This window comes from Coregonus lavaretus (assembly GCF_964263955.1).
Source record: "Coregonus lavaretus genome assembly, chromosome: 3".
Lineage (NCBI taxonomy): Eukaryota > Metazoa > Chordata > Actinopteri > Salmoniformes > Salmonidae > Coregonus > Coregonus lavaretus.
The window spans coordinates 4,145,650-4,158,780 of NC_139990.1; the positions used below are offsets into that span (position 1 = coordinate 4,145,650).

The following is a 13,131-nucleotide window of genomic DNA, read 5'->3' on the forward strand; positions in this document are numbered from 1 at the left end:
TGAAACTGGGTGACAGGATTCATTTCCTGCCTAGTGTGTGTGATTTACATCCGTGCAGTAGGCTACCTGGGTGAAGAACGTGTGTGTGTGTGTGTGTGTGTGTGTGTGTGTGTGGTTGCGTGAGTACCAGGGTGGAGAAAGTGTGTAGTGAAGAACACAGCTGGAGTCCTTCCTCAGAAAGCACCTGCAGAGAGAGAGAGAGAGAGAGAGGTAGAGAGAGAGAGAGAGAGGTAGAGAGAGAGAGAGGTAGAGAGAGAGAGAGGTAGAGAGAGAGAGAGAGAGAGAGAGAGAGAGAGGTAGAGAGAGAGGTAGAGAGAGAGAGCGGTAGAGAGAGAGAGAGGTAGAGAGAGAGAGAGAGAGAGAGAGAGGTAGAGAGAGAGAGAGAGAGGTAGAGAGAGAGAGAGGTAGAGAGAGAGAGAGGTAGAGAGAGAGAGGTAGAGAGAGAGAGGTAGAGAGAGAGAGGTAGAGAGAGAGAGAGGTAGAGAGAGAGAGAGAGAGAGAGAGAGGGAGGTAGAGAGAGAGAGAGGTAGAGAGAGAGAGAGAGAGAGAGAGAGAGAGGTAGAGAGAGAGAGAGAGAGGTAGAGAGAGAGAGAGAGAGAGAGAGAGGTAGAGAGAGAGAGAGAGAGAGAGGTAGAGAGAGAGATAGAGGTAGAGAGAGATGTAGAGGTAGAGAGAGGTAGAGAGAGGTGTAGAGGTAGAGAGAGAGAGAGAGAGAGGTGTAGAGGTAGAGAGAGGTAGAGAGAGAGAGAGGTAGAGAGAGATGTAGAGGTAGAGAGAGAGAGGTAGAGAGAGGTGTAGAGGTAGAGAGAGAGAGGTAGAGAGAGGTGTAGAGGTAGAGAGAGAGAGAGAGAGAGGTGTAGAGGTAGAGAGAGAGAGGTAGAGAGAGAGAGAGAGGTAGAGAGAGAGAGAGAGAGAGAGAGAAAACAAAAAGAAAACAAAAAGCATTGCTCACTTTACTGGCAGAACATTGAGAACCCTGGTCTGGCAAATCTATCAGCCAAGTCTTGTCAATTCCAATGGCTGTATCGGAAGTAGCTGGGATGACGTGAACAAGACCGGTACACTGTACTGTAAGGTTTTCAAATTCACATTTGAAAGGTGTATTTAAAATCAGCCAATCGGTAAGCAGCCAATTAGAATAATTGCAAGTTACATTTTGCTGTGTGAAAGGGTAGAGTTATATAAAGTATGGTTGCATCATGAAACTTGAGGGGACCTCGACAGTTTGTTCTCTACTCCGTTCCGTTTTCTACTATATTCTACTACTCTGTTCCATATTCTATTGTCTACTATTTTAGGATTAGTAGAATAATCCTAAAGGGTGATATGTAGAACACCAGCAGTATATGGTAGAACTAAAAACCCATGTTCCTTGTGTTGTGAATGTACAAGGATGAACCAAACAGAAGTAAAGAACCAATCTCTAAAAGACATGACATGTTGTAGTGAATGTGTCATAGAAGACAGCTGCCCTTTTCCACCTCAGTGAATTAGCAGAGGCCATTATTGCTCAGTGGGAGAGAGAGAGGGAGCTCTACAGTGGAAGGTTAGGCTGTCTCTGTGTGTGTGTGTGTGTGGCATTATGAAGGCCCTGCTGATTGAACGACAGGTGGCCTCATCAGCACTTCTTCTGTCTCTCTTCCTCTCTCTTTCCCCTTTTCTCCTACAGCGAGTGCAGATCATCATCACATCTCTCTCGCTTTCTCTCTCCGTCTCGATCTACATTAAGTGCAGGGCCAGGGTACTCTGCTCCCCTACTCATCCTCTCCTTACCACAGACAAATGATTGTCTTGGGCCTTTTAATACTGTATTGATCCTCTCTTCTCCAAGGGACGTGGTTGTGTTTAATGGCACCTGGGACAGATTGAATTAAAGCCCTGTATGAAGTAGAGAGTGAAGTACAGGAGAGGGATGAGTGGAGTGGGGGACGGGGGACGGGTACAGTACTTTACCTCAGCCTGGTGTAAGAGATCCATGGTTGTCTTCAGAAGGCCCTCCCCCCTGCACAATCGATACAGGAAATGAACGAAAAACAGAACAGAGTGAATGAAATATTACCTGATGATAACAACTGATGAGGTATATTGACTATGAACATCATATCAACAAGATATGTGATGGCATCTGTGTTCTCTACTTCTAAATCCATATCAGAGGTGGTCAATACCTGGCTGGTGGTCAATACCTGGCTGGTTGTCAATACCTGGCTGATGCAAAGTATACTTGACATTTATACTTCAGGCTTGCTGAAGACACATTAATAAAGATGCTTTTAATGTATGATTTTAATTATATATATTTTTTCATTCTCCTTCCTCCTGTCTTTGTTAGTACTTTTATTTTATTATTTAATTTTTTACATTTACGTCATTTAGCAGACGCTCTTATCCAGAGTGAGTGCATACATTTATTTTTCATACTGGCCCCCCGTGGGAATCGAACCCACAACCCTGGCGTTGCAAACGCCACGCTCTACCAACTGAGCTACACGGAGCCCTTTTATGATGGTAAGCACTTTGTTACTTGCATTGAAAAGCGCAATACTGTATAAATGAAGTTATTCTTATTATTATTGAGTGACAGTCTAATGATGGCTAGATAAGCTACCTGGTGAAGACAGACAGAAGCTGGTGTCTACCTGGTGAATAGGTACATGGAGTAGGCCATGCTGGACATGCTCTGGCCCTGGCGGACGATGTCCTGCTCCTGGTCCTCCCACTTCTCCACCTCCGTGTCCACATCGGAGGTCAACAGACGCAGCTCTAGACCCAGCTTGGCTATGGTGCTCTGCTCCTGGAGAGGGAGAGAGGGAGAGAGAGAGAGAAAGAGAGCGAGAGAGAGAGAAAGAGAGAGAGCAAGAAAGAGAAAGAGAGAGAGAAAACAAAAAGATAATTACTTGACACATTGGAAAGAATTTACAAAAAAACAGAGCAAACTAGAATGCTATTTGTTCCTAAACAGAGAATACATAGTGGCAGAATACCTGACCACTGTGACTGACCAAAAATTAATAAAATATTTGACTATGTACAGACTCAGTGAGCATAGCCTTGCTATTGAGAGAGGCCGCCGTAGGCAGACCTGGCTCTCAAGAGAAGACAGGCTATGTGCACACTGCCCACAAAATGAGGTGGAAACTGAGCTGCACTTCCTAACCTCCTGCCAAATATATGACCATATTAGACACATATTTTCCTCAGATTACACAGACCCACAAAGAATTTGAAAACAAATCCAATTTTTATAAACTCCCATGTCTATTGGGTGAAATACCAGTGTGCAATCACAGCAGCAAGATTTGTGACCTGTTGCCACAAGAAAAGGGCAACCAGTGAAGAACAAACACCATTGTAAATACAACCTATATTTATGTTTATTTATTTTCCTTTTAGTACTTTAACTATTTGCACATCATTATAACACTGTACATAGACATAATGACACTTGAAATGTCTTTATTCTTTTGGAACTTTTGTGAGTGTAATGTTTACTGTACATTTTGTATTGTTTATTATATTTTCCACTTGCTTTGGCAATGTAAACATATGTTTCCCATACCAATAAAGCCCTTAGAGAGAGAGAGAGAGAGAGAGAGAGAGTGTTAATGATGGTCTCCCATTCAAGTAACACTACTAATCAAGCCCAAACCTTCTGAGATTCCACCATATTGGGTGGTTTCCGTAAGGGAAGGGCATGATGAGCAATAACTACATTGCTTTTTATCTACAGTGGCTTACCCCCTTGGAATTTGGATTTACACAACATGCCTACCACTTTGAAGATGCAAAATACTCTTCCGTAAAGCCCAGCTCTGTGGAGTGTACGGCTTAAAGTGGTCCTATGGACAGATACTCCATTCTCCGTTGTGGAGCTTTGCAGTTCCCTCAGGGTTATCTTTGGTCTCGCTGTTGCCTCTCTGATTAATGCCCTCCTTGCCTGGTCCGTGAGTTTTGGTGGGCGGCCCTCTCTTGGCAGGTTTGTTGTGGTGCCATATTCCTTCCATTTTTTAATAATGGATTTAATGGTGCTCTGTCGGATGTTCAAAGTTTCTGATATCTTTTTATACCCAACCCTGATCTGTTTTCTCCACAACTTTGTCCCTGACCTGTTTGGAGAACTCTTTGGTCTTCATGGTGCCGCTTGCTTGGTGGTGCCCCTTGCTTAGCGGTGTTGCACTCTGGGGCCTTTCAGAACAGGTGTATATATACACTTAGATTGCACACAGGTGGAGTTTATTTAACTAATTATGTGACTTCTGAAGGTAACTGGTTGCACCAGATCTTATTTAGGGGCTTCATAGCAAAGGGGGTGAATACATATTCACGCACCACTTTTCCATTATTTATTTTGTAGAATGTTTTGAAACAAGTTATTTTTTTAATTCCACTTCACCAATTTGGACTATTTTGTGTATGTCCATTACCTGAAATCAATCAATTTAAATTACAGGTTGTAATGCAACAAAATAGGAAAAATGCCAAGGGGGATGAATACTTTTGCATTACTGATTCATGATCATTCATAACCATATACAGTGCCTTCAGAAATTATTCACACCCCTTGACTTTTCCCACATTTTATTGGGTTACAAGGTGGGATTAAAATTGATTGAATTGTATTTTTTTGTCAAAGATCTGCACAAAATACTCTAATGACAAAGTGGAAGAAAAATTCTAACATTTCTAAAAATAAATATGAAAAATAAAACACGAATATGTCTTGATTACATAAGTATTCTACCCCCTGAGACAATTAGAATCACCTTTGGCAACGATTACAGCTGTGAGTCTTTCTGAGTAAGTCTAAGAGCTTTGCACACCTGGATTGTACAATATTTGCACATTATTTTATTTTTTTATTCATCAAGCTCTGTCAAGTTGGTTGTTGATCATTGCTAGACAGCCATTTTCAAGTTTGCCATAGATGTTCAAGGTGATTTAAGTCAAACCTGTAACTAGGCCAATCAGGCACATTGAATGAGTTATGGCTTTTCAACCTCTGCCATATCATGGATTCAGAGCTATCTAATAGAACTCAAAAGGGTTTTCTTTAATGGAAGCTTCTCTAATGTCAAACATGTAAAGTGTGGTGTACCATAGGGCAGCTCTCTAGGTCCTCTACTCTTCTCTATTTTTACCAATGACCTGCCACTGGCATTAAACAAAGCATGTGTGTCCATGTATGCTGATGATTCAACCATACACGCATCAGCAACCACAGCTAATGAAGTTTTGGAATGAGTGGGTACTAATAAACTGGTCCTGAACATATCTAAAACTAAGAGCATTGTATTTGTATTGTAAATGGTCCTCTGTAGCTCAATTGGTAGAGCACGGCGCTTGTAACGCCAGGGTAGTGGGTTCGATCCCCGGGACCACCCATACAAAAAAATACGTAAAAATGTATGCACACGTGTTCTAGACCTCAGCTGAATCTGGTAATGAATGGTGTGGCTGTTGAACAAGTTGAGGAGACTAAATTACTTGGTGTTACCTTAGATTGTAAACTATCATGGTCAAAACATATACAGTGGGGAAAAAAAATATTTAGTCAGCCACCCATTGTGCAAGTTCTCCCACTTAAAAAGATGAGAGAGGCCTGTAATTTTCATCATAGGTACACGTCAACTATGACAGACAAATTTAGATTTTTTTTCTCCAGAAAATCACATTGTAGGATTTTTAATGAATTTATTTGCAAATTATGGTGGAAAATAAGTATTTGGTCACCTACAAACAAGCAAGATTTCTGGCTCTCACAGACCTGTAACTTCTTCTTTAAGAGGCTCCTCTGTCCTCCACTCGTTACCTGTATTAATGGCACCTGTTTGAACTTGTTATCAGTATAAAAGACACCTGTCCACAACCTCAAACAGTCACACTCCAAACTCCACTATGGCCAAGACCAAAGAGCTGTCAAAGGACACCAGAAACAAAATTGTAGACCTGCACCAGGCTGGGAAGACTGAATCTGCAATAGGTAAGCAGCTTGGTTTGAAGAAATCAACTGTGGGAGCAATTATTAGGAAATGGAAGACATACAAGACCACTGATAATCTCCCTCGATCTGGGGCTCCACGCAAGATCTCACCCTGTGGGGTCAAAATGATCACAAGAACGGTGAGCAAAAATCCCAGAACCACACGGGGGGACCTAGTGAATGACCTGCAGAGAGCTGGGACCAAAGTAACAAAGCCTACCATCAGTAACACACTACGCCGCCAGGGACTCAAATTCTGCAGTGCCAGACGTGTCCCCCTGCTTAAGCCAGTACATGTCCAGGCCCGTCTGAAGTTTGCTAGAGTGCATTTGGATGATCCAGAAGAGGATTGGGAGAATGTCATATGGTCAGATGAAACCAAAATAGAACTTTTTGGTAAAAACTCAACTCGTCGTGTTTGGAGGACAAAGAATGCTGAGTTGCATCCAAAGAACACCATACCTACTGTGAAGCATGGGGGTGGAAACATCATGCTTTGGGGCTGTTTTTCTGCAAAGGGACCAGGACGACTGATCCGTGTAAAGGAAAGAATGAATGGGGCCATGTATCGTGAGATTTTGAGTGAAAACCTCCTTCCATCAGCAAGGGCATTGAAGATGAAACGTGGCTGGGTCTTTCAGCATGACAATGATCCCAAACACACTGCCCGGGCAACGAAGGAGTGGCTTCGTAAGAAGCATTTCAAGGTCCTGGAGTGGCCTAGCCAGTCTCCAGATCTCAACCCCATAGAAAATCTTTGGAGGGAGTTGAAAGTCCGTGTTGCCCAGCGACAGCCCCAAAACATCACTGCTCTAGAGGAGATCTGCATGGAGGAATGGGCCAAAATACCAGCAACAGTGTGTGAAAACCTTGTGAAGACTTACAGAAAACGTTTGACCTGTGTCATTGCCAACAAAGGGTATATAACAAAGTATTGAGAAACTTTTGTTATTGACCAAATACTTATTTTCCACCATCATTTGCAAATAAATTCATTAAAAATCCTACAATGTGATTTTCTGGAGAAAAAAATTCTCATTTTGTCTGTCATAGTTGACGTGTACCTATGATGAAAATTACAGGCCTCTCTCATCTTTTTAAGTGGGAGAACTTGCACAATTGGTGGCTGACTAAATACTTTTTTTCCCCACTGTAGATTCAATGGTTGTAAAGATGGGAGAGGTCTGTCCGTAATAAAGATATGCTCTGCTTTTTTGACACCACACTCCAAAAAGCAAGTTCTGCAGGCTCTAGTTTTGTCTAATCTTGATTATTGTCCAGTCATGTGGTCCAGTGCTGCAAGGAAAGACCTAGTTAAGCTGCAGCTGGCCCAAAACAGAGCAGCACGTCTTGCTCTTCATTGTAATCAGAGGGCTGATATAAATACTATGCATGCCAGTCTATCTTGGCTAAGAGTTGAGGAGAGACTGACTGCATCACTTCATCTTTTTATAAGAAACATTAATGTGTTGAAAATCCCAAATTGTTTGCATAGTCAACTTACACACAGCTCTGACACACACACTTACCCCACCAGATATGCCACCATGGGTCTTTTCACAGTCCACAAATCCAGAACAAATTCAAGAAAGCATACAGTATTATATAGAGCCATTATTGCATGGAACTCCGTTCCATCTCATATTGCTCAAATAAACAGCAAACCTGGTTTAAAAAAACAGATAAAGCAACACCTCGCGGCACAACGCCTCTCCCCTATTTGACCTAGATAGTTTGTGTGTATGTATTGATATGTAGGCTACGTGTGCCTTTAAAAAATGTTTTATGTAGTTCTGTCCTTGAGCTGTTTTTGTCTATTAATGTTATGTATTATGTTTCGTGTGGACCCCAAGAAGAGTAGCTGCTGCTTTTGCAACAGCTAATGGGGATCCTAATAAAATACCAAATACCAAATGATGTCTTGGTAAGCAACTCCAGTGTATATTTGGCCTTGTGTTTTAGGATATTGTCCTGCTGAAGGTGAATTTGTCTCCCAGTGTCTGTTGGAAAGCAGACTGAATCAGGATTTCCTCTAGGATTTTGCCTGTGCTTAGCTCGATTCCGGTTTTTTTATCCTAAAAAACCCATCTTTCCAATAGGTGCCCTTCTTTGCGATGCATTGGAAAACCTCCCCGGTCTTTGTGTTTGAATCTGTGTTTGAAATTCACTGATCGACTGAGGGACTTTACAGATAATTGTATGTGTCGGGTAGAGTTAGTTATTCAAAAATCATGTTAAACATGACTTCAACATCATCATTAAGTTTGCTGACGACACAACAGTGGTAGGCCTGATCACCGACAACGATGACACAGCCTATAGGGAGGAGGTCAGAGACCTGGCAGTGTGGTGCCAGACAACAACCTCTCCTTCAATGTGAGCAAGACAAAGGAGATGATCGTGGACTACAGGAAAAGGAGGGCCGAACACGCCCCCATTAACATCGAAGGGGCTGTAGTGGGGCAGGTTGAGAGTTTCAAGTTCCTTGGTCTCCACATCACCAACAAACTATCATGGTCCAAACACACCAAGACAGTCGTGAAGAGGGCACGACAACACCTTTTCCCCTTCAGGAGACTGAAAAGATTTGGCATGGGTCCTCAGATCCTCAAAAAGTTCTACAGCTGCACCATCAAGAGCATCCTGACCGGTTGCATCACCGCCTGGTATGGCAACTACTCGGCATCCGACCGTAAGGCGCTACAGAGGGTAGTGCGTACGGCCCAGTACATCACTGGGGCCAAGCTTCCTGCCATCCAGGACCTATATACTAGGAGGTGTCAGAGGAAGACCCAAAAAATGGTCAAAGACTCCAGTCACCCAAATCATAGACTGTTCTCTCTGCTATCGCACGGCAAGCGGTAACGGAGCGCCAAGTCTAGGTCCAAAAGGCTCCTTAACAGATTCCACCCCCAAACCAGAAGACTGCTGAACAATTGATCAAATGGCCACCCGGACTATTTACATTGACACCCCCCCCCCCCCCCTTTGTTTTTACACTGCTGCTACTCGCTATCACTTTACCTCTACCTACATGTACAAATTACCTCGACTAACCTGTACCCCGCACATTGACTCGGTACCGGTACCCCCTCTATATAGCCTCGTTATTGTTATTTTATTGTGTTACTTTTTATTAAATGTTTTACTTTAGTTTATTTAGTAAATATTTTCTTAACTCTAATTCTTGAACTGCATTGATGGTTAAGGGCTTGTAAGTCAGCATTTCACTGTAAGGTCTACACCTGTTGTATTCAGGCGCATGTGACAAATACAATCTGATTCGATTTAGATTTGAGTGAGACTCCTGCTAAAATATATCAGACCATGCAAGGTCCCTGCAATAATCGCCATTATTCCCCAATAGTGTGTTTGAACAGACATTCATTTCCTGCAGAATAAATGCACCTGTCAGGATGAGGAAGTAGAGGTAGTAGATGCAGGCCAAATGGCACCCTATTCCATATATAGTGCAGTACTTTTGACCCAGGGCCATGTGGGGAGATTGGGTGCCAATTGGGGCACACCCTATGTGAGGTGTATTGTGTAATTGATGAGTTTAGTTATACCTCCGTATCTAGCTTAACAGCTTTCACCGTCTTCAGGTTGGCTGAATGTTTCTGGGGGGAGAAAAGGTTTGACAGGATGAGTGATATTAAAGGAGAAAGTGAGGGAAAGTCATTTAAACAGAATGACATAGGAAATACCACCAATCATAGTATTGTTTATTCTGATACTCACCCCTGGTCTGGGAAGCGACAAGTAGGCTCTTTTATCACCTGTTATTAAATCAGAAATAAATAGTATTTTGAGGAAAAATATTTTTTCAAGTCACATTTTGGCCATTGGATCACAAGTAAGGGAAAATGAACAAGGGGCTGTGCGTTATATGGAAAATAATGAACGGCATGTAAGGCGTGTTCCACAAAGGAGTGGAACTGACCTTCCACAGAGTTGCATTATTTTTCAGAGAACGCATAGAGACTCGAGTTGATTATCCCTTTTACACCATGGCTATAATTTGAAATGTGTTAATTTGCTGGTAGAAATGTGTTCAACATCCCCTGAAGTGGCTAGCCAGTTTACTAGATACAGTTGAAGTCGGAGGTTTACATACACTTAGGTTGGAGTCATTAAAACTCGTTTTTCAACCACTCCACAAATGTCTTGTTAACAACCTATAGTTTTGGCAAGTCGGTAAGGACATCTACTTTGTGCATGACACAATAATTTTTCCAACAATTGTTTACAGACAGATTATTTCACTTATAATTCACTGTATCACAATTCCAGTGGGTCAGAAGTTTTTATACATTAAATTGACTGTGCCTTTAAACAGCTTGGAAAATTCCAGAAAATGATGTCATGGCTTGAGAAGCTTCTGATAGGCTAATTTACATCAATTGAGTCAATTGGAGGTGTACCTGTGAATGTATTTCAAGGCCTACCTTCAAACTCAGTGCCTCTTTGCTTGACATCATGGGAAAATCCAAAGAAATCAGCCAAGACCTCAGAAAAAAAATTGTAGACCTCCACAAGTCTGGCTCATCCTTGGGAGCAATTTCCAAACGCCTGAAGGTACCACGTTCATCTGTACAAACAATAGTACGCAAGTATAAACACCATGGGACCACGCAGCCGTCATACCGCTCAGGAAGGAGACGTGTTCTGTCTCCGAGAGATGAACGTACTTTGGTGCGAAAAGTGCAAATCAATCCCAGAACAACAGCAAAGGACCTTGTGAAGATGCTGGAGGAAACAGGTACAAAAGTATCTATATCCACAGTAAAACGAGTCCTATATCGACATAACCTGAAAGGCCACTCAGAAAGGAAGATGCCACTGCTCCAAAACCGCCATAAAAAAGCCAGACTATGGTTTGCAACTGCACATGGGGACAAAGATCGTACTTTTTGGAGAAATGTCCTCCGGTCTGATGAAACAAAAATAGAATTGTTTGGCCATAATGACCATCGTTATGTTTGGAGGAAAAAGGGGGTTGCTTGCAAACCAAAGAACACCATCCCAACCGTGAAGCACTGGGGTGGCAGCATCATGCTGTGGGTGTGCTTTGCTGCAGGAGGGACTGGTGCACTTCACAAAATAGATGGCGGCATGACGAAGGAAAATTATGTGGATATATTGAAGCAACATCTCAAGACATCAGTCAGGAAGTTAAAGCTTGGTTGCAAATGGGTCTTCCAAATGAACAATGACCCCAATCATTCTTCCAAAGTTGTGGCAAAATGGCTTAAGGACAACAAAGTCAAGGTATTGGAGTGGCCAACACAAAGCCCTGACTTCAATCCTATAAAAAAATATGTGGGCAGAACTGTAAAAGCGTGTGCGAGCAAGGAGGCCTACAAACCTGACTCAGTTACACCAGCTCTTTCAGGAGGAATGGGCCCAAAACATTTGACCCAAATTAAACAATTTAAAGGCAATGCTACCAAATACTAATTGAGTGTATGTAAACTTCTGACCCACTGGGAATGTGATGAAAGAAATAAAAGCTGAAATAAATCATTCTCTCTACTATTATTCTGACATTTCATATTCTTAAAATAAAGTGGTGATCCTAACTGACCTAAGACAGGGAATTCTTACTAGGATTAAATGTCAGGAATTGTGAAAAACTGAGTTTAATTGTATTTGGCTAAGGTGTATGTAAACTTACGACTTCAACTGTAGCTACCGTAGTTGCCGTGGTAACCAAACAAACTTGCTGGTTTAGCTGACCAAACCATCAGTCCTAGCTTGCCATTATGAAAATCAAATTCAACAATGCCAATGTTTTCAGTTTGACTTTTGCTTTCAAAAGCAGCTCAAACATGTAAGAATTAACCATAGCCATTGAATTCTACCGTTCAAATATACCGTGCATTATAGGGAAATAATGCACGCTCTAGAATGCTCTTCAAGCCAATCAGAAACAAGTATTCAACAATGCCATCGTATAAGGTGAAATATTGGTCCGTTTGGTAAAATAATGATTGTATGCCTTTTAAATCCCCTACACTCATTTTTTATACTGTATTTCAAATGGTTTTCAGCCATTCATTCAATTAAATGAAATAATACTAAAAGGGAGGGATTCAGTTTATTATCCCTAACACATCCTCTGTCACACTACAGTTGATTGTCCCTAACACATCCTAGGGCTAGGTGATATATCGAATTAAGTCGATTACTTTGAATTTATGTTTTTGTGCGATATTCCAAATGCCTGTATCGCAGAATCTAGGCTTTATGTCTGCTTGTTCTCATGTTGTCTTTTTGGTCTCGTCTCTTTCGCTCCTTCTGTGCTGTGCACCTTCCCATTTACACCAGAGATCTGTATATAATGACGAGATGCTCATGTCTCCGCCCTAACAATGGGATTCGTTGTCCCAAAGGCGGGAAGGCAGGCGACAAACTTAGGTTCAAATTAAGAGCATAGAAACAAATTGGCCTTATTTTGGACAGATTTTGGCGAGAGTGAAACCTCTCACATCGCCACTTTCTCCCAAGCCCCTCCCCCTACCACTCACAACAACAATAAAGATGAGAGATCACTTCTTCCGCTCTGACAAACAGTTTCAACTCGCTATTTGCATTTGAGGTTGGAGACATTATTTTACTGTAATAGAGGAGAAGTTAAAATTTACATTTACATTTTAGTCATTTATACACTCTTATACAGAGCGACTTACAGTTAGTGAGTGCATACATTTAACCTTTCAAACCATACCCTGTTTATGTTTAAACTGCTCAAATTTAGAGCAGAGCAGACACTACTAAAACGGATATACCAATGAACGGTACCACGTATCGCTAGCAGCATTTTAGTCAAATAAAGATTGTTATACAAGCTGTTTAGTCTGTTTTATAAATGTGCAATAAGCATAAAACAATTATATAAGAAATTGGCAACTCGTTCTCATTCTGAGAAACAAGGTAGGCCACTTGATTTCAACATCTGAACAAAGTGGACAGGCTAGCATGCTGTTCAAACAGTTGGAGACGGACAGAAGGCTGTGTTCATAACAATTCAACTGTTTTGCCTTGTTAGCTGAATTCAGAGCTTGTGAAATTATACCTAGATCCAAGTTGGCTAAACTGGAAATATAAATATTAGCTGGCTACTCACTAGCACGTGGGCTTGTGCTTGA

The 13,131-nt window shown here is 41.8% G+C and overlaps 1 protein-coding gene across 2 annotated transcripts in view; it reads right to left on the reverse strand.

Moving 5' to 3' along the window:
• The window catches only part of LOC311124851 (alpha-catulin-like), a 104,231-nt gene that overhangs the window by 12,257 nt on the left and 78,843 nt on the right, over positions 1–13,131 (reverse strand). For both annotated transcript variants that reach the window (XM_084158341.1, XM_084158342.1), the window contains exons 12-16: positions 9,722–9,759; positions 9,550–9,600; positions 2,640–2,794; positions 1,954–2,002; positions 128–184 (exon numbers count right to left, since the gene is read on the reverse strand). In XM_084158341.1, coding sequence (XP_084014467.1) covers positions 128–184; positions 1,954–2,002; positions 2,640–2,794; positions 9,550–9,600; positions 9,722–9,759 — 350 coding nt within the window. The remainder of the gene's footprint in view (positions 1–127; positions 185–1,953; positions 2,003–2,639; positions 2,795–9,549; positions 9,601–9,721; positions 9,760–13,131) is intronic.